Source organism: Coturnix japonica, chromosome 25 (genome assembly GCF_001577835.2).
Source record: "Coturnix japonica isolate 7356 chromosome 25, Coturnix japonica 2.1, whole genome shotgun sequence".
NCBI classification, from domain to species: domain Eukaryota; kingdom Metazoa; phylum Chordata; class Aves; order Galliformes; family Phasianidae; genus Coturnix; species Coturnix japonica.
The window spans coordinates 1,575,431-1,595,514 of record NC_029540.1 but is presented as its reverse complement, the minus strand read 5'-3'; the positions used below and the strand labels follow the sequence as shown (position 1 = coordinate 1,595,514).

Sequence of the window (20,084 nt, the reverse complement as noted above, 5' to 3'; positions counted from 1 at the left end):
TCTCCTGCCCACCCCAAACCTGCTCCATCTCCTGCCCACCCCCCACCTGCTCCATGTCCTCCCCACCCTCCCCAGCTCCATGTCCTGCCCACCCCCACCTGCTCTCTCTGCAGGGACAAGGCCTGGCTCTTGCCCGCCATCACTGCACAGACCCCACACTGTCCCCTCACCACGGCGACAGCCCCACGGCAACCGCTGCCAACAACACAACCCAGCTGGGGGGAGGGGGGGGGATTCGTTTTATTAAACAGCAATTAAAAAGAGTGCAGGGCCCAGGGCAGGGGCTCGTTTCCACCCCACGTGGCACACGGTGCTGGTGAGTGGGGGGACCCCCCCCTTTAAGGGCTGCGTTTGCCCCATGTGCCCCTTAATGCTGAACAAACCGCAGCCCAACGCGGGTCCCCTATTTACACACTGTGTTGCCCCGTTGAGATGAGAGGGAAAGGAGAGAATTCAACCCTCAGATCAGCCTGAGATCCACACACAGGACGGACAGACAGACAGCATCAGCCCCTACCGGCCGCCATAGGGAAGAGCAGCAGAGCAGAGAGCTGGGCCGGGATCAATGTCTTATAAATAAGCTAAATAACCAAAGTCTATTCACAGGCTGCCATTGAACATCCATCCTGCAGCATCCCAAAGGGGGACAGAGGCTCCTGGGGAAGGGGGGGGGGCTCCTCTCCAGCCCTATGTCCCATGAGAGGGACCCAAAGCACAAACCCCCCCCCCAACTTGTTTTGCTGTGTCCAACACAGGGCTCTGCTCGTGGAAGGTCCCAGCTCACAGCGTGCTCTCCAACGTGTTGTAATTATCTTTGAAGCTCTTCAGCTCCAGGAAGTGTTTGGCACGTTTGCTCTTCTGGCTGGAAGGAAGGTAGGTCACCTGGATGGTGGCTGGGTTGGAGACTTCAGGGGACAGAGTCAGGTCCTTGGCTGCAGATTGGTGCTGCCTCTGGCTGCTGCCTGCCCGTGCCTTGGTCCTGCAGGGAGAGCAGGGATCAGAACAAGGGGGGGATGCAGCCTCTACCCCCAAGGAGCTGCTTGGATGTGGGGTCTGCCCCCAAAACAGCAGCTCTCATGTCTTGAACACCAAGGATGAGTTCCTCTATGCCAGGCCCAGAGCCCTTGGCACAAAGGGACAAGCAGAGATATGGGCTGCAACCCAACAACAAACCCCAAAACACCCAAAGGAAACCCCAAGGAGCTGCTTGGATGTGGGGTCTGCCTGGCTGTGGGGCCTGCCTGGCTGTGGGGTCTGCCCCACACAGGGCAGGTCTGCCCCCAAAACAGCAGCTCTCACATCTTGAAAACCAAGGATGAGTTCCTCTATGTCAGGCCCAGAGCCCTTGGCACAAAATGGGGCAAGCAGGGATATGGGCTGCAACACAGCAACAAACCCCAAAACACCCAAAGGAAACCCCAAGGAGCTGCTTGGATGTGGGGCCTGCCTGGCTGTGGGGTCTGCCCCCAACACAGCAGCTCTCACATCTTGAAAACCAAGGATGAGTTCCTCTATGCCAGGCCCAGAGCCCTTGGCACAAAGGGACAAGCAGGGATATGGGCTGCAACCCAAAACCCCCAAAGGAAACCTGCCATGAGCTCCCTGAGCTGTTTTGCTGCCTCTTCCCAGCACCACAATGGGCTGCTGAGGCCCAAACACTCAACACCCCAGCAGCACGACTTACATGTTCGCCAGCTCGTTCAGAGCTTCCTGGTACTTCAGATATTCCGGTTTCCCAAAGACCTTCATACAAAGACAAGAGGTTGGAAAGAGACCCAGGATCCAACACAACCACCCTACAAAGAACAGTGGCAGCCCCAACTCACCCCGGTGCCATAGCGGGCGTTCTCATACCCGTCCAGCAACGTGTCGATCAAAGCTTTGCGGATGCCTTTAAAGGAGCCGCTGGAGTTCCTCAGTTCCAGCAGGTAGGCACAGAAATTCCTCCCTATTAAAGATTTGGGGTATCTGCCCTCTGCGTGGAAAGGGATTTCTGCAAGGTACAAAGGGGCAGCACGACAGGGTGAAGCACAAAACGACTGTGATAAGGATGAAGGGTTGTTCAACCTCCCACCGTTCTGCTGCCTTTTAATTAATGGCTGCTGCCCCCAATTAATGGCTGCTGCCTCTTAATTAATGGCTGCTGCCCAGGTGAGAGCAGGGCCAACCCTGGGGGGGGTTTAATGACCGCTGCTCTTAATACAGCCCCGTTTTCTCCCCCCTCTCCGTCCCTCACCTGATGTTCGAATCGCATCCAGCGCCTTCATCCTGTACAAGTAGTTGTAGCAGCCTGGAACAGAGGAGGAGCAGCTTTGAGGGCTGAGTAGAGCACGGGGATAATCCCAGCTGGATGACAGCAATGACAACGGGAGCCCAGCAATGGACCCGGCAATGGGGCCAGCCATAAGCCCAGCCATGGGGCCAGCCATGAACCCAGCAATGGGGCCAGCCATGAACCCAGCAATGGGTCCAGCAATGGGGCCAGCCATGAACCCAGCAATGGGCCCAGCCATGAACCCAGCAATGGGGCCAGCCATGAACCCATATCTTGCACCCAGCAATGGGGCCATATCCTGCACCCAGCAATGAACCCAGCAACGAGGCCAGCAACGGGGCCAGCCATGAGCCCCGCCATGGGGCCAGCCATGAGCCCATATCCTGCACCCAGCAATGAACCCAGCAATGAGGCCAGCAATGAGGCCAGCCATGGGGCCAGCCATGGGGCCAGCAATGAACCCATATCCTGCACCCAGCAATGGGGCCAGCAATGAGCCCAGCCATGAGCCCAGCCATGAGCCCAGCAATGAGCCCAGCAATGGGGCCAGCCATGGGGCCAGCAACGGGGCCAGCAATGAACCCAGCCATGGGGCCAGCAATGAACCCATATCCTGCACCCAGCAATGGGCCCAGCCATGGGGCCAGCAACGGGGCCAGCAATGGGGCCATATCCTGCACCCAGGAATGGGGCCAGCCATGAGCCCAGCAATGAGCCCAGCCATGGGGCCAGCCCCACCCCGCTGGCTGTGCCTGCGGTTGTACCTTGTGTCTCCAGCTGCAGCAGCCTGCTGTCATCCTCAGCCAACAGCTGGGGCTCGTACTTAATGTCCTGCACCCTGGACAGCCGGATGTCGATCTCTTCCTTTAAATCCTACAGAGCAGAAAACAACAAGAAATTCAAGGCTTTCTCCTGCTTGGTGTGGGCACAGGGATGGCTGCAGCCCAGATATGAAGCAGAAGGAACCTGTAGGTGTTTGTCCCTATAGCAGGTACCGACCTTGGGGGCGTGCTGCCCCACGGGGACGTGTGGGCCGCGCCGGGACTTCATGGCAAAGCGCATGATCTGCCGCTTCACAAAGATGAACAGCAGCACGAAGACCTGGGGGGTAACAGAGGGGATGGGGGGCACTGAGCACACAGAGCTGCAGCCATGGGACCACCCCACCAACCTAAACACCACCCTATGGGACCACCCCCACCATATGGGACCCTCAGAACCCATAGGACCCCTCCCCCCCACCCTATGGGACCCTCAGACCCCATAGGACCCCCCCCCACCCTATGGGACCCTCAGACCCCATAGGACCACCCCCGACCCTAGACCTTTTTTGCGGACCCTTCAAACCCCATTAGGAACCCCCCCTCCAAACCCCTATGGGACCCTCGCAAACCCCATAGGACCACCCCCCCAGACCCTATGGAGACCCTCAAACCCCATAGGGACCACCCCCCCAGACCCCCTATGGGGACCCTTCAAACCCCATAGAACCACCCCCCCTCCACCCTACAGGGACCCTCAAAACCCCATAAGGACCACTTCCCCCCCCCCTTTACCCTATGGACCCTCCAGAACCCAGTAGGAGCTTCCCCCCCAACAACCCTTACAATTGGACCCTCAGAACCCCATAGACCCCCCACCACCCTATGGCGACACCTCACGACCCCCTTAGGACCCAACAACACCCCTCACCTTATGGAACCTTTAAAACCCCATAGGACCCCCCCCCACCCTTATTGGGACCCTCAACCCGCATACGAGACCACCCACTCGGTTACCACCTTTATTCAGACCTACTGGTACCCTCAGACCCAGGGTCAGGTACCACCCCCCCCACCACCACTATGGGACCCTCAGACTTCCATAGGACCACCCCCCCCAGGTTACACTAGTGGGACCCTCAGGAATCCAAGGACCCCCCTCTGACCTATGGGACCCTCAGACCCCATAAGGACCCCCCCCCACCCTATGGGACCCTCAAAGCCCCATAGGACCACCCCCAACCCTAGACCTTTGGGACCCTCAAACCCCATAGGACCACCCCCCGTACCCTATGGGACCCTCAAACCCCATAGGACCACCACCCCCCCACACCCTATGGGACCCTCAGACCCCATAGGACCACCCTCCCCACTCTATGGGACCCTCAGACCCCACACAGCCCTCTTATAGGGCTCCACAGCGCCCTCTATAGGGCCCCACCGAGCCCCATATAGCTCCATATAGGGCCCCGCAGAGCCCCATATAAGGCCCCACCGAACCCTCTATAGGGCCCCACAGAGTCCCATATAGTGCCCCACCGAGCCCTATATATAGGGCCCCACAGAGCCCTATATAGCCCCCTATAGGGCCCCACCGAGCCCTATATATAGGGCCCCACCGAGCCCTGTATAGCCCTATACAGGGCCCCACAGAGCCCTATATAGCCCTATAGAGGGCCCCACAGAGCCCCATACAAGGCCCCGAGCCCTATATGTAGGGCCCTATAGAGGGCCCCACTGAGCCCTATATACAGACCCCACACAGCTCTCTATAGGGCCCCACACAGCCCTATATAGGGTCGCACCGAGCCCTATATATAGGCCCCACACAGCCCTATAGGGCCCTATAGAGGGCCCCACCGAGCCCTATATAGTTCTCTATAGGGCCCCACCGAGCCGTACCCCCCCTCCCTCATGATCCCCGCACCCCGACCAGGCCCACGCCCCCCATTCCCGTTGCTCACCAGGCTGCCGTAGGCCATGACCAGCACCACGTTGACCCCGGACAACCAGTTACTCCCGGTCCCCGCCATCCCCGTCCCGCCGTGTGGCCGCACAACATGGCGGCCACCGAAGCCACCCCGCGCCCTCACCACGTGACGCGGAACAGGAAGCGAGCCTACTTCCCTAATCACGTGACTCCACGCAGCGCGTCACGCGTCACGTGGGAGCAGAAACCGGGGCTGGCCCCGCCCCCCGCAGCCCGCGTCACGTGATGGGGGCGGGCGGCGCTGGGCAGTGTCAGTGTGTGGAGACTCAGGTAAAGTTGGTTCGCGGCGGCGGCGGCTCCGGTTCGTCCTCGCGGCCCCTCCCGCCCCCCCCCCCTCCCCCGCCGTTCCCCTCCCTCCCCCCCGGGCTCCTCAGGTTCCCCCCCGGCCTCATTCGTCCCTTTTAGGCCTTTTCCAGCCATCCCGGCTCGGTTTCTCGCTCCCCGCTCCCCTCCAGGCTCTTTGCGGCCTAGTAGGCCGGGCCCAGCCTCGGGCTGGCGTAACGCGCGGCCGCCGCAGGTGAGAGCGGGACGGACGGGCGGGGGCGGCCGAGTCGGGCGGGGGGAATGGCGGCCGGAACGCGGCCATGAGGGCGGAAGCGGCCCGGCCTGGCGCCGAGCTGCCGGGGGGAGGCGGAGAGAGTGGGGGGGGGGGGGTCCGGGCCGGGCCTTGTAAGATGGGGCCGCCCCCATTGTGCGATACGGGACGGCGGGGAGCGGGCTGGGAGCCCACAATAGGCCGCACCGGGAACGGGCGGATCCCGGCGGCGGGAGGCGGAGGGGACCGGGAGCACAAAGGGCTCGGGGAGGCGCGGCCACGCTGAGATGAACCGGGGGAGCTGCGTGATGCGGGGCTGGGCCCGGTGCCGCTTACGGGGCTGACCAGATCCCGCTTCGGGGCCGGGCCCGGTGCCGCTTATGGGGCTGAAGCCGGTGCCGCTGTGGGGCCGAGCCCGGTGCCGCTTCAGGGCTGACCAGATCCCGGTTCGGGGCCGGGCCCGGTGCCGCTTCGAGGCCGAGCCCGGTGCCGCTTACGGGGCTGACCGGATCCCGCTTCGGGGCCGGGCCCGGTGCCGCTTCACGGCTGACCGGATCCCGCTTATGGGGCCGGGCCCGGTGCCGCTTATGGGGCTGAGCCCGGTGCCGCTGTGGGGCCGGGCCCGGTGCCGCTGTGGGGCCGAGCCCGGTGCCGCTTCAGGGCTGACCAGATCCCGCTTTGGGGCCGGGCCCGGTGCCGCTTACGGGGCCGGGCCCGGTGTCTCTTCGAGGTTGAACCCGGTGCCGCTTCGGGGCAGGGCCCGGTGCCGCTTCGGGGCAGGGCCCGGTGCCGCTTACGGGCCTGAGCCCGGTGCCGCTTCGGGGCCCGGTACCGGCCCCACACGGTGCTCTCCCCGCAGGGAACGGATCCGTTCGTGCTGCAGTTCCCCGTTCCGTAGTTCGGTCTCTCTCTTTCCTCACTCGTTACCCCCCGTGTTGTCCTTTTCCTTTGGAGCCTTTATAACATGCAGGAGGGGGCGGAGATGCCGCTTTTCCTCCCTTAAGCCATAAGGGAAACTGAGGCCGGGCCGTGCTGGGGCTCCCCTGGCATCACCCATGAGCACAGAGCCCCGTCCCGCATTGTAACCCCAATAACCCCATTGAATCCCCAATAAACTGAACCGTGTCGCTCTGTCTCCGTATCACACTCTCATTATAGAGCCTCCATTGCAGCCCTGGGCTTTGCTGGGGCAGGCGGCTCATTGCAGCCCCTTTAATGCAACATCCCTGGGCTGCTCTGCTCCTTTTACCTCCAATCCCATCCCCTTTATCTCGAAGCTTTCCCTATTTGTTCTCATTTTCTCTGGGTTTTGCTTTGTTTGGCCTCCGTCGCCGCGTGGTTTTGTTTTGCCACCCGAAAGCAAAAGGAAAAGGAGATGAAATGGGTGATAAATGCACCCCGAGCTCGTTATGGAGCCCATCATTTGGGTGCTGGGATAGGGAAGGTTTGCATTGCAATGGTGATACAGGTGGGAGGAGTGAAGTTGCTGCTGCTTTGGTGCCTTTGTTGGGGTGTTTTTGCATGTAAAATGATGGAACGGGCCCTAAAATGCAGCAGGGCTGAGCAGAATGTGCATTAAGGCTGTGGGCAGAGCAGTGTTGGACCCCATTGGAGCTGCAGGTTGAGTTAGTGCAGACACAGCGCTCTCCTTAAGCTGCTATGAGGCCTCATTACCCCCATAGGGTCAATCCTACAGCTGCTGAGGGTCCCTATTATGGGCAGCCCCCCCTATAGGGCGCTGCCATCCCTTTCTGCCCCCTATGCTGCCTGTTGGTGTTGGGATCTTCCCCTTTATCTGCAGCATTAGGCTGCTGATCCTCATTGAGCACCTCTGCATCCTCATTGAGCTCCAGCACCTCGTTGCTGTTATCCCATATTGGCGTCGAGTTCTTTCCTTTTTTATATGGCAGCTTTGGAATCTGGAGTAATTGATAGAAGAAAACAATGTTCCAAGGTCTGATATAGGGGATGGGGGAGGTGAAAGGCCCAGTTGGTTCTATACGGGGTCATACCCTATAGACAGGGCTGCAGCAGCACCTGGAACTGGAGGCATAAAAGGAGGAGAATAATTAGGAGCTTTTAGGATCCTCGCAGGCTTTGGGATGTCCCACCCTCAGATCAAAGCTGCCCTATGGATTATGAAGCCCTGTGTGTTCTATGGGGTGGTTCTGTACCAGCTCAGCCCTTCCCAGGGGTGTGTTTCCCTCTGTGTGCAATATGGGGCTGTGCTGTCTCACCCCATATTGGTGCTGCCATTTGTTTCCAGTTTCTAACATCCTATTCTCTCTTCTCCCCCATTCCACCGCAGACTTCTACCTTGTAAATACTGTTATTTGTATATACTGTAAATGATGACATCGGTGGGCACTAACCGAGCCCGGGGGAGCTGGGAGCAGACACAGACACAGAGCCAGACACAGCACAAGCAGCGGCCGCAGGTAAGAGCAGGCGGAACCATGGCAGGGGCAGTGTGCTTCCATTGGGTCCTATTGGGTCTCCAGAGCCTCCTGCACTTTGTCTCTATGTTCTGGTGGTGATGAGGGTGACGTGGGACACCTTCCCTTGCTCCCCTTTGCCTTTTATGCCTTCTGGAGCCTCCATCCTCCCATTAACACCATCACATCCACTCCTTGGTGCAGCCTGGAAGCATTGTGGCCTTTGGGAGCTCCACACTAACCACTCTCTTGATTATCCCCCCATCTCTTCAGGCCACTGCGGAACAGATTCGACTTGCACAGATGATTTCGGACCACAACGACGCTGACTTTGAGGAGAAGGTGAAACAAGTGAGTATATATAAAAGGGGAGGGTGATGGCAGGGGGTTGTGCTGCTGTGGCTCTCCTGGGTCTGCTCAATGCAGCCTTAAAGCACAAGGAGCAGCAGCACAAGGAGCTCATGGGCTGCTCTATGATGGGACTCAGAAACTCCCACCCTCATTGCTGGGCATTTATTGCTTGTTTGAGGGCACCACTAAGCAGGGAACGCTGCCATTTCTATGTGGGATTTCTCTTCTGGGATCCTCCATGCTTCCATCTGAGATCAGTGTTGATGTTGGTGCTTTTTGGGTATGGAACGCCCTGATTTTGGTGTTTTCTTCTTTCCAGCTGATTGACATCACGGGGAAGAACCAGGATGAGTGTGTGATTGCTCTGCACGATTGCAATGGGGATGTGAACAGAGCCATCAATGTGCTGCTGGAGGGCAATCCGGACACGGTAGGGTCGGGTGCTGTGAGTGGTGAGGCTCAATTCAATGTCACCACAGATTTGGGGATAAAACATACACTCCAGGCTTGATACAAGAGCCACAGTGAGACACGAGTAGCCTGGGAGGTTTCTCCTTTGTAACCTGGGTCATTCTATGGGTTGAATTCACCTGTGTGTAAATTCTGATCTTGTCCTCCCATGGTTGTAGGGGGGGATTTGGGTTTTAGAGAGCAGCCCCCCCCTGAAGCAATGACTGCAGAGCGCTCTGAATTTGGAGCTTTTGAGCCTTGTGTTAATTGCTTTTCCCCTTTGACAAACCTCCAGCATTCCTGGGAGATGGTCGGGAAGAAGAAAGGCGTCTCGGGACAGAAGGACAGCGGACAGACAGAACCCAGTGAGGAGAGCAAAGAGAACCGGGAGAGAGATCGGGATTTCAGCAGGCGACGTGGGGGGCCGCCGCGACGGGGCCGGGGTGCCAGCCGTGGCAGAGAGTGTATGTACCCACCATTCTACCCCTTTATACCCTTACACCGTCACATCCCGCTGTGCTGAGCACCCTGTGCTGGGGGGAGTCACCCTCGGGTGGCAGCATGAGATGCGTCCTTGGGTGATGCTCTTGTTATTAGAAGCGTCATGGAGTGTTCATTCCCCTGCATGGCCACCATGTTCAGCAGTTTGAGGGCTGAGCAGAGCACAGGGATAATCCCGGCTGGATGACAGCAATGACAACAGGAGCCCAGCAATGGACCCGGCAATGGGGCCAGCAATGAGCCCGGCAATGGGCCTAGCAATGAACCCAGCAATGGGCCTAGCAATGAACCCAGCAATGGGCCTAGCAATGAACCCAGCAATGGGNGCAATGGGCCTAGCAATGAACCCAGCAATGGGCCTAGCAATGAACCCAGCAATGGGCCTAGCAATGAACCCAGCAATGGGGCCAGCAATGGGCCCAGCAATGGGGCCAGCAATGAGCCCAGCAATGGGGCCAGCAATGGGCCCAGCAATGAGCCCAGCCATGGGGCCAGCAATAGGGCCAGCAATGAACCCAGCAATGAGCCCAGAAATGAACCCAGCAATGGGGCCAAGTCTGGTCTGTGATGGTCTTAACGTGGTCCCTGTGTTGTTCTGTCTTTCAGTTCGGGGCCAGGAGAACGGGCTGGATGGTGGGAAGAGTGGAGGCTCGACTGGAAGAGGAACAGAGAGAGGGAGACGGGGACGTGGCCGGGGCCGAGGTAACACAGGGCTGTAGGTACAGGGGGGGGTGGTGAAGCCTGGACCTCTCTGACAAGGGAGGCTGCTAAGCTGATTAATTAGAGCTTGGTTTGTTCAATCCAGCACTTGAACTCAGCACCTGAATGTGGCTGTGGGTGCATTGGGAGCTATAGGGAGCTCTCACAGCTCAATGGAGCTGAGTGTGGCTTCCCTATGCAGAGAATCCTGTCTGCCTGTTTGCAGCAGGGTCTGGATCCTCCCCATCCCCACCCATGCAAACCCTTGGCTCGGTTTTTAAGTGCTAAGCAGCAGAAATTCATTCTCCTGTGAGATCTGTGCAGCTCAGGAGTTGATGCACATAACAGGAATGAGAAGCTGGGGTTCATCGCTCCAGCTTTTGCCAGCTGGAAACCTCATCCAAACCTGGAATCAATGTGTGGCTGATGGCACTGCCAGCCAGCTGAGGCCATTCACGTACATAGAAAGACACTGCAAACCCATCAGCTCAGGGGGATCCTCAGTGCTTCCATATTGAGGGCATCAGAGCTCTGTATATTGCTGGGATGGTTCTTGTCCTCGTGCTGCAGCTCTATGTGTATCTTACAGGCGGCTCTGGACGGCGGGGAGGAAGATTCTCTGCCCAAGGCATGGGGTGAGTCAAGTCTTTGTGCATGTATGTTGCCTTTTACCTCCATCTTTTACTTTATTCATGTTAAAAATCACCAATAAAAGTTGTATCCCGCAGTATGGAAGGGCTGATGCAGCTCTCTATGGGGCAGAGACCCTTCAGGCAATCTCTTAGCCTTGTTACAGTGGGAATTCAATCAATGGTGCAGGGAAAAAGAGATTGAAATCTTCCCTATTCTGTCTGGCAGAACTTTCAACCCAGCTGACTACGCTGAGCCAACCAGCACGGATGAGAGCTATGGGAATAACAGCAACACGTGGAACAACACGGGCAGCTTCGAGCCGGACGATGGTACAAGTAAGTGAAGTGAATTCATCCTTTGTATGAGAGGAACCTTCAGCTTGTGGTTCTAATGTGGCAGCTCAGAGACTCAGAGCTGGATGTGCCACCAAAGCAGCGCTCACCTCACTTTTATGTCCTTAGGAAAAGCCTTTATTGAACAAACACCTTCAGGTCCTCCATGAGATTATAGCTCTGAGCTCAGCTGTTCCCTCCCTGCTTTTTTGGGGGGGGTATTTCCCTTTCAAAGCCATTTCTCAGGCTGCTGTAGGGTGATGCATTGGCCACAGTGATGCCAGGTTTGGTTGTGGTGCCTTTGGGCATCTTCTTTACAATACCCACATAGCAGCAGAACGGCTTCACCAGGGTCCAAATTCACTGGTTTTCTTTCTTTTTTTTCTTGTCTTTTCTTTTGTTTCAGGACTTGATTTCATTGGGGGTGAGGGCTCAAATTATCCCCGAAAATTTGACTCTGCTCCTGGTACGATACATCCAGGTGCACCGACTGCCCCGGATCCCTTTACTTTTATTAGCTCCCTTTATTTTTCCCCCCCCACCCAACTTGAAATATCTATGGATATGTCGTTCTCCTCTCTTAATTCATTCACTTTAACGAGTTTTGATGCTTGTTCTGACCGTGCTTTTACTAATGCTGACACCTCCAATGTGAGCTGGGAGAGGTTTCACCCTTTCCAGGCGGGTCAATGGAGCTCAGGTGCTGCTCTCAGCCCCCCCAGCAGCGCTGCATCCCCAGCACTATGATAGAGCCCTCCATGAGCTCAGGGCAGCTCAGCCCCATTGCTGTGACAGAGCCCTCATAGAGCAGCTCAGCCCCATTGCTATGACAGAGCCCTCCTAGAGCAGCTCAGCCCCATTACTATGACAGAGCCCTACAGGAGCAGCTCAGCCCCATTGCTATGTCAGAGCCCTCCAGGAGCAGCTCAGCCCCATTGCTATGACAGAGCCCTCCATGAGCACAGAGCAGCTCAGCCCCATTGCTATGACAGAGCCCTCCATGAGCACAAGGCAGCTCAGCCCCATTGCTATGACAGAGCCCTCCATGAGAACAGAGCAGCTCAGCCCCATTGCTATGACAGAGCCCTCATAGAGCACAGAGCAGCTCAGCCCCATTACTATGACAGAGCCCTCCTAGAGCAGCTCAGCCCCTTTGCTATGACAGAGCCCTACAGGAGTAGCTCAGCCCTATTGCTATGACAGAGCCCTCCAGGAGCAGCTCAGCCCCATTACTATGACAGAGCCCTCATAGAGCAGCTCAGCCCCATTGCTATGACAAAGCCCTCCATGAGCACAAGGCAGCTCAGCCCCATTGCTATGACAGAGCCCTCATAGAGCAGCTCAGCCCCATTGCTATGACAGAGCCCTCCTTGAGCACAAGGCAGCTCAGCTCCATTGCTATGACAGAGCCCTCCTAGAGCACAGAGCAGCTCAGCCCCATTGCTATGACAGAGCCCTCATAGAGCAGCTCAGCCCCATTGCTATGACAGAGCCCCCATTGCTATGACGGAACCCTCCATGAGCTCAGAGCAGCTCAGCCCCATTGCTATGACAGAGCCCTCATAGAACACAAAGCAGCTCAGCCCCACTGCTGAGTGATGCTCCCCCATCTCTGCAGCTCAGCCCTGCTGCATTTTGCACACAGGGGTTCAGAATGCTGCTGTGAGGGTGCTTAGCTCTGCTCAGCTGCCTCGGTGCTTTGCCCCTGCTTACAGCTGGCCTTTGGTGAGTGATGTTTGAGGGCTGCTTTGGTACCCTGCTCTGTCACGCTGCTTTGCTGCCCTATGGGGTGTTGTGGTGCTTTGGGGTGAGCAGGATGCTGCTCAGTGCTCATTACAATCATAGAATGGCCTGGGTTGAAAAGGACCACAAGGATCGTCTGCTTTCAACCCCCCCCTGCTGCATGCAGGGTTACCAACCACCAACCCAGGCTGCCCAGAGCCACATCCAGCCTGGCCTTGAATACCTCCAAGTCAGGTCAGTCCTTTCCTGCTTTATCTCATGCCTCGTGAAGCTGAGAGAGACCCGTGGGCTGCTCCACTTTGCCTTATTAAGGCTGCTGGGTGTCCAAAAGAAAGCCCCAAACATCAGGGCTGCTTGCCTGGCTCCTGCTGGTGTGGGTGGCAAAGCAGGTGCTGCAGCCATTACAAGGAGCTCACAGCCCCTTTGCTTTGCTCTTGGAAGCTATAAGAGGAAAGGGAGCTGCTGAGGGGTGAGGATGGGACATGGAATGCTTCTGTTCTGAAGCACCTCCAGCTCTGACCCCCTGGTTAACCATTAACACGTGGCTGCTGGCTGTGCCACCCTTGTGCCTTTGTCTGCATTGACGCTGCTTTGTGGGTTGGCTCAGTCCTCCAACCATTTGGGGTGGCTGCAGGTGGGGTCTGGGCTGCTCACATCCAGCTTAGGGTAAGAGATCTTCCCTTTGGGACAAGCCTTGAGGTCCCAATGGGATCTCTTTGTTTTCCAGCAAACCCATAAGTGCATTGAGCAGCTGCTTTGCATTGGGGCCCATCATCTCTCTGCTAAACTACTTGAACCCCCTGTGCTGCAATGCAGGGCAATGCAATTCAGCCTAAAATACCCCAAAAGATAACACTGATATTTGCAAACCACTCTTGATTTTCCTCTCCTTTCCTTGCTTTGAGCAGCTGCTCTTTAAAGGCCTTTCTATGCAGGGCTGGATTCCATTCTGAATTCCTTGCTGCTTTGCTTTTTGTCTTCTTTCCCCCCCAAAACGAGCAATAAAAGCAGAGCCCTGTGCTGCATTGGGGTCTCTCTATGGTGATCTGGGTGTGAGCAGCACAAAGCTCAGCTCCCCAACACACTGTGTTGTGCTGGTTGCTGGGAGCCTCAACACAGGGAGGAGCAGCACCCTGAGGCTCCCAGCACCCAAAGGAGCCACGTTCTGTCCATATCTCTATCCCTAAATCAAACTGAACATCCATCCAAGAGGGTTTCTTGGCTCATTTCAGTGCTCATTTGTTGCTCCGAACACCCCACCAATAGATAAGCAGCTGTTTTGGCCCCGTAGCTGAAACATGAATGGGGAAAACCTTTGTTCTTCCCCCCAAATCCAACAGCCCAATGGGTCTTACAGCAGTATGTGCCAGCCCTCATTCACCACGTTCTGTTTGTGCCCCATAAGCTGCTGGTAGTTGATTAACCCCAGGGTTAACCCCACTGTGGTGCTCTGCTCCCCCCTCCTGATGCTGCCCTGGGCACAGCAGTGGGTGGTTTGGCCCAGGATCTGTTGGCAATGGGAAGTGCTCCCATGTTCCTCATTCCCAATTCCAAGTTACCTGATGGGTTTGGGATCCCCCATGTGAAATCCAGCATCTGGAGCTTAACTTGTGTCTGTGAGCAGGAGATGCAGCCGGGCAAAGCTTTTCCCTTCTGGAGATCTTGCTCTCTTGCAAATGGTGCTGCAATGGATGGTGTCTGAAATCTGCTTTGCCCCCTGGTGCTTTAAGCTGCTGGTTTTGGCCATTACTCTGAAACTGGCACATTTTCCTGTCCCTTAATACATGTTGTGGTGTGGTGAGGCTTCAATGCTTGGGGTTGGGGGGGGGGGAAGCAAGCTGAGCCCCAGAACGGTCCCATTGCTCTGTGCAATGCCTGGTGGGGAACCCAACCTGGAGGAGCTCTGTCAGAGCTGCTGGGATCGCAGCTGTAGGAGGGGGTCTCGAGAAGGGGCTGAGGGGCTCCACGCTGAGCTCTGTGTCCATTGGGTGCTGGGCTGTGTGTGCTGCCCTCCCTGCTGGCCCAGGGTCCCTCTGGTTCCGCTTATCCTCACCATCATGGGAACCTGCCCCTAAGTTTGGGGTTGGGGTCGGCTGCTTTGACTTCTGGTTGGCAAATAGAGTCCTGTCAGTTGCTTGCCAAGCCCCCCCCCAGTGCTTCCATTGCTCTTGGAAGAGCTTTGCTGTGCGCTTGACTTGTTTGCTTTCTGTTCCCACTGTAGGTGCATGGAGGGCCGCGACGGAGGAGTGGGGCACGGAGGACTGGAATGAAGATGTAGGTACCCTCCAACCCCTCCCCTGTACAACTGCTGCCTGGTGCTGCCCTGTCTGTGCACAGCAAGTAAAGCAGCACAGATTGCTCCTCTGCAAAGTGCAGGCAGAGCCCAGGGTGGGCTCCCAGCACCAGGAGCTGTGATGAATGAGGAAACGTTGCTTGTGATACAGATCACAAGAGCTGATTCTGTTGGGAGCCAAATAGTGAAGATCACACACTCGGCTCCTTGAGCTGGTTGTGGCTGTTAATTCCCAACACCTTTGTGCTTTATGGGCAGTCCTGATGTGCTGGTCTGACTTAGGTTCCTTTTTCCCCCCCCTTTTGTCTTTCAGCTGTCTGAGACAAAGATCTTCACTGCATCCAATGTGTCTTCAGTGCCTCTGCCTACAGAGAATGTGACAATCACAGCCGGACAGAGGTGATGGCTCAGGGCATGACATACAAGGGGCACACGAGTCCCATCCCAGCCTTACCCTGCAGCTCTGAATAAGCTAACACAGACTAAAACATAGAGGGTTGAGTAAAGGAGGTTTTGGGCCCATGTTCTGGCTCGGTTCTTTGCTGGTTCTTCAGATTTTGGGGCTATTTTCTAAGTGTTGGAAGTGTGGGCCCTATGAATGCAGATAGGATGCTGCCAGGCTCCTTTGAGGCTGCTGGTGTCGGCTGTGTAAAGTTCTATTGCAGATCTATTGGATGTGAGAAGAGAACAGTGGGGTCGGAGGTAGAACTGTTGTGAGAGCAAGCGATGCTGGAGCTCCTGCTCACCTCAATGGGTTTTCTTTCTTTCCTCATCCAGAATCGACCTTGCAGTGCTGCTAGGAAAGACACCTTCTTCCATGGAGAATGAGTCAACAAACCTGGAGTCCTCCCAGGCTCCATCCTTGGCTCAGCCTCTGGTGTTCAGCAATTCCAAGCAGAGCACCATGTCCCAGCCGGCCTCTGGGAACTCCTTCTCCCATCACAGCATGGTAAGGGAGCAGCACTTCTATAGGCAGTGCTTTCCATGTGTCCTATATGGGCTTTCCATGTGTCCTATATGATGATTGGGCTTTCCACGTGTCCTATATAGTGTTTGGGCTTTCTATGTGTCCCATATGATGATTGGGCTTTCCACTTGTCCCATATGATGATTGGGCTTTCCACGTGTCCTATATGATGTTTGGGCTTTCCGTGTGTCCTATATGATGATTGGGCTTTCCATGTGTCCTATATGATGTTTGGGCAAGGTGGGAAGCAGCAGCCTGGCATCTCATTGCTCTGGGTTGGCTGTAGATAGAGACATTGATCTCATTGCTTCATGAGAGATGCTTGGGGTCTTTCCTGCTCTCTCTTGCCCCCATCAGACTTGAAAATGGAACAGTTTGAGGTGTGGGATGGCAGGAATGAGATCTCCCTGGTGGGGGGGAGCAGCAGGGTGTTGAGACCCCCCCATCCTAAGCCAAATTCCCATGCAGAGGAGATGCTGATGTTGTATTTCCATGCTGCAATTACAGGTGAGCATGCTGGGGAAAGGCTTTGGAGACGTCGGGGAGGCCAAAGGCAGCAGCACCACGGGCTCCCAGTTCCTGGAGCAGTTCAAGACGGCCCAGGCTCTGGCCCAGCTGGCAGCTCAGCACAGCCAGCCAGGCAGCAGCAGCGCTGCCTCCTCCTGGGACATGGGATCGGCCACGCAGACCTCATCCCTCGTGCAGTACGGTAAGGGAGGCAGCTCTGTTTCCTCCTTGGGTTCACAACCTGAGTTCAGCTGGAGGAATGTCAGGTGCTTTTAGTGCTGGGTGTAATGACAGCGGGTCTGCCAGCAAGCACCTGCATTGAATGGCTCTGAATACAAACACTTGTCAGTGCCACCTCGCTGCTGACCTGATGCATCTTAAAAAGGAATGTGATTCTGGTGGCTGTTTGATGCCAAGAAGTAACTCTACCTCTATGCTGGCATGAAGAAGCAAAGGCTGATAGAAGCTCCTGCTTTGTAGCTGAGATGCTGAGCCCTGCTGCAGCTGAGCGCTGCGCTCTTTCTTTCTTGCTGTAGTGAAATGGCTCTGGTTCAAATCGAAGCTGAATTCCAAATTGAGCCCTGTCGGTGTTGGCAGCTCCTGGGCTCTCCAGACAAGGAGCCACAGAGGAGAACAGCGGGGCAGAATGGGAGTTGTGTGTCAATACACTGGGGGTGGGCAGCAGCGTTGCTGGGGGGGGGAAGGAGCAGGCAGGGAGAACAGGAGGGGAAGGAAACAGCACCAAACCTGTGGCAGGGAGGCCTGCAATACCTCCATGCTGGAGGATGGAGGAGTTCTGCTTGCTGAGCTTGCTTTGTCCTATGGAGGTGGTGGAATGAACTCAGGGAAGAGGGGCTTAAAATCAAAGTATGATGCTGGTGAAAGCATCGAGGTGGGAGCTGGGGATTCTCTGCTTAACAGGCCCCCAAGCAGCAGCGTGTGCAGTGCTTGACTTCTAAGGAAGAAATGAAGCCTAATTCAGTGCTTTCTCCTCTCCAATAGATCTCAAGAACCCAACAGACTCCTCTGTGCACAGCCCCTTTGCCAAGAGACAGGCCTTCACGTCCACCTCCACCATGATAGAGGTGTTCATGCAGGAGAAGCAGCCTGTGGTGACAGCCTCCACCACCGTGCCGGCTCCGCCATCTTCACCGCTGCCCAGCAAAGCCAACCCCGTTCCCCAAATGTCCCCGGGCTCCTCAGACAACCAGTCGTCCAGTCCTCAGCCTGCACAGCAGAAGCTGAAACAGCAGAAGAAAAAAGCATCCTTAACATCAAAGGTGTGGGGCCTTCCTGTTTAATCTATTTATGGGGGGGGGGGGAGGATGCAATGGGGAAGGGCTCAGCCTGGGGGTCAAGTTGAGCAACACCAGCTTGAGCTCCCAGCCGCAGCTCAGTGTGCCACGTTGTGTGCAGCTGCAGTCATTAGCGGAATGGCTTGATGAGCACTCTACTCAAGGCAGCAACTTGATACACACCCTTGAACACAAGAGGGTGAGCGAAGCCTGCCTCCCTACCTTGGCCTGGGTAGGTTCTTTTCGGGCGAGGAGGAGATGGAGTTGGTACGCCTGTCTGGGTGGATCTCTGTTCGTACAGTGGTCCCTGACGCTGTGTTCTGGAGGATGGTAAATGTGCTGTCTGTATTGTGCCGCTCTGGTAACCCAGACTCCTGCTTTGAATGGACGAAATAGTGATGAAGATCACTAAAAAGAGAAGAAAACAACACAAAAAAAGTCGTTTTCCCTCCTTACAGCCCTGCTGTAAAAGCGAACGGAACAAAACTGCAGCTTCTCCCATTTTCAAACCTTCCCAAAGAGCCCCATAGGAGGGGGGGCACAACAGAGCAGCCCAATAAGGCCAAGCACTGAAGCAAACCTAGAAGGGATGCTGCTGAGCTGCAGCCTCTCACTGCTCTGAGTGTCACAGCCTAGTCACCACTCAGTGCCAGCACCAATGGACACCCCAGCCAAGAGGAACACAGGATTGCCATCCTATCCCTGTCTGCAGATATATAAAATACCCTACACCCCCCACACCAGGAGAGCACGGATCCTGCTCACCAGGGCAGCTGTGCTGGGTGTTCCCGTGCAGGATCTCCAGCAGAATTAACAAGTTTGCTTTCTGTACAAGCACCAGAGGCGATCAGTCACTGAAGCTGCTCAGAACAGCTGCTGGCAGCTCGTGCTTTGCTGTCGCATACACTGTCCCCCCTTTTGAGACTATAGGCAGAGTCAGAAAGGGTCTACTAGTATGCAGCGTGGCTGCAAGGGTCTACTAGTAATATGCATACTACAAGCCTGCAGGTGAGCTCCTGAAGCTGTGATGAGCCCCATTGCCCTCCTGTGTTGCTCACCTAGCAGTGCTGGTTACAGACTGCTCGTGATGTTGGCTTAACAGCAGCGCTGGTCGTGGCGTCGATTCGTACTCGGCGAGAACAAGCTCGGAACCAAAACTGCAACGCCCGCAACTGCAGGTTTAACCCTGAATATCTGCTGAGCCAGCATCTCCACACGCCAGCGCAGGAAATCTGAAGGCAAAGGGGAGAAACACAGAGATGCTCAATCACCTCCTCAAGAGCAGCAATCCCCCAGGCTGACCCTCCCCCATAGCATCCCCCCCCCACACACATAAGCATGTTAAGCATGCCCCCAGCTGACGCCCTACCCCATAAGAATCCCCCAAGCCAAGCTACACAATATGATGTAAGCATCCCCAGGTTGATCCCTTCCCCATACATCCCCCCCCCACACACAATTGACTGTTAAGCATCCCCACGCCTGAGCCCTCCGCATTGCATCCCCCCCCAGCACACAATCATGATGTTGAAGCTAATCCCCCAGCCTGAAGCCCTTCCCATTGCATCCCCCCCCAGCACACATATGATGTCAGCATCCCCAGGCTGACCCTTCCCCATTGCATCCCCCCCCAGCACACAATATATTTAAGATCCCCCAGCCTGAGCCCTCCCCATTTGCATCCCCCCCCCCAGCACAAATATGAAAAGCATCCCCAGGCTGAAAACTTCCCCGATTGCACCCCCCCCAGCACACACATATGATGTGCATCCCCAGCCTGGAGCCCTTCCCATAGCATTCCCCCCCCCAGCACAACAATATGATGTTAAGCACCCCCCAGCTGAGCCCGTTCCCCATTGCATCCCCCCCCCAGCACACAATATATGTTCAACAGCCCCCCAGGCTGAGCCCTCCCATTGCATCCCCCCCAGCACACAATATGATGTAAGGGCATCTCCCCAGCTGAGCCCTTCCCCATTGCATCCCCCCAGCACACATATAATGTAAGCATCCCCCGCCTAGCCGCTTCCCACTGCATCCCCCCAGCAAACACATATATGTTTAATGCACCCCCAGCCTGACCCCTCCACCATTGCATCCCCCCCCAGCACACAATATGATTTAAGCCCCCCCAGGCTGAACTCCCCCCGCATAGGCATCCCCCCCCAGCACACAATATATTGTTAAGCATCCACCCCAGCTAAAATGCCTTCCCCATAGCATCCCCCCCCAGCACACAATATATGTAAGCATCGCCCCAGGCTGAACTCTCCCCCATAGCATCCCCCCAACCAGACACAATATGATTGTTAAGCAT

General features: G+C 56.3%; 2 protein-coding genes across 2 annotated transcripts; one reads left to right on the top strand and one right to left on the bottom strand.

Moving 5' to 3' along the window:
- Positions 1-224: 224 nt before the first annotated feature.
- Positions 225-5,153, bottom strand: C25H1orf43 (chromosome 25 C1orf43 homolog). Its single transcript, XM_015884531.2, has 7 exons — positions 5,001-5,153; positions 3,275-3,376; positions 3,040-3,148; positions 2,237-2,290; positions 1,827-1,993; positions 1,685-1,743; positions 225-979 (listed from the first exon to the last, which is right to left on the bottom strand). The coding sequence occupies exons 1-7, from the start codon at positions 5,067-5,069 to the stop codon at positions 781-783; spliced, it is 759 nt and encodes a 252-aa protein (XP_015740017.1). The 5' UTR covers positions 5,070-5,153; the 3' UTR covers positions 225-780.
- Positions 5,154-5,210: 57 nt separating this feature from the next.
- Positions 5,211-17,773, top strand: LOC107324473 (ubiquitin-associated protein 2-like). Its single transcript, XM_015884510.2, has 14 exons — positions 5,211-5,296; positions 7,870-7,999; positions 8,270-8,347; positions 8,667-8,777; positions 9,093-9,261; positions 9,905-10,000; positions 10,587-10,632; positions 10,856-10,965; positions 11,369-11,428; positions 14,927-14,979; positions 15,312-15,397; positions 15,776-15,947; positions 16,473-16,674; positions 17,475-17,773. Exons 2-14 carry the CDS (start codon positions 7,910-7,912, stop codon positions 17,771-17,773), a joined length of 1,572 nt encoding a protein of 523 aa, XP_015739996.1. The 5' UTR covers positions 5,211-5,296; positions 7,870-7,909.
- The last annotated feature ends 2,311 nt before the right edge of the window (positions 17,774-20,084 follow it).

Excerpts from the sequence above, each read along its gene's own strand:
- LOC107324473 (XM_015884510.2), top strand. The coding sequence starts at position 7,910 with ATGATGACATCGGTGGGCACTAACCGAGCCCGGGGGAGCTGGGAGCAG. Across the intron at positions 11,429-14,926 it reads AAAATTTGACTCTGCTCCTG|GTGCATGGAGGGCCGCGACG; the intron begins GTACGATACATC and ends TTCCCACTGTAG. Across the intron at positions 15,398-15,775 it reads ACAATCACAGCCGGACAGAG|AATCGACCTTGCAGTGCTGC; the intron begins GTGATGGCTCAG and ends TTCCTCATCCAG.
- C25H1orf43 (XM_015884531.2), bottom strand. The coding sequence starts at position 5,069 with ATGGCGGGGACCGGGAGTAACTGGTTGTCCGGGGTCAACGTGGTGCTG. Across the intron at positions 3,377-5,000 it reads TCATGGCCTACGGCAGCCTG|GTCTTCGTGCTGCTGTTCAT; the intron begins GTGAGCAACGGG and ends GTTACCCCCCAG. Across the intron at positions 2,291-3,039 it reads GCTGCAGCTGGAGACACAAG|GCTGCTACAACTACTTGTAC; the intron begins GTACAACCGCAG and ends CCTCTGTTCCAG.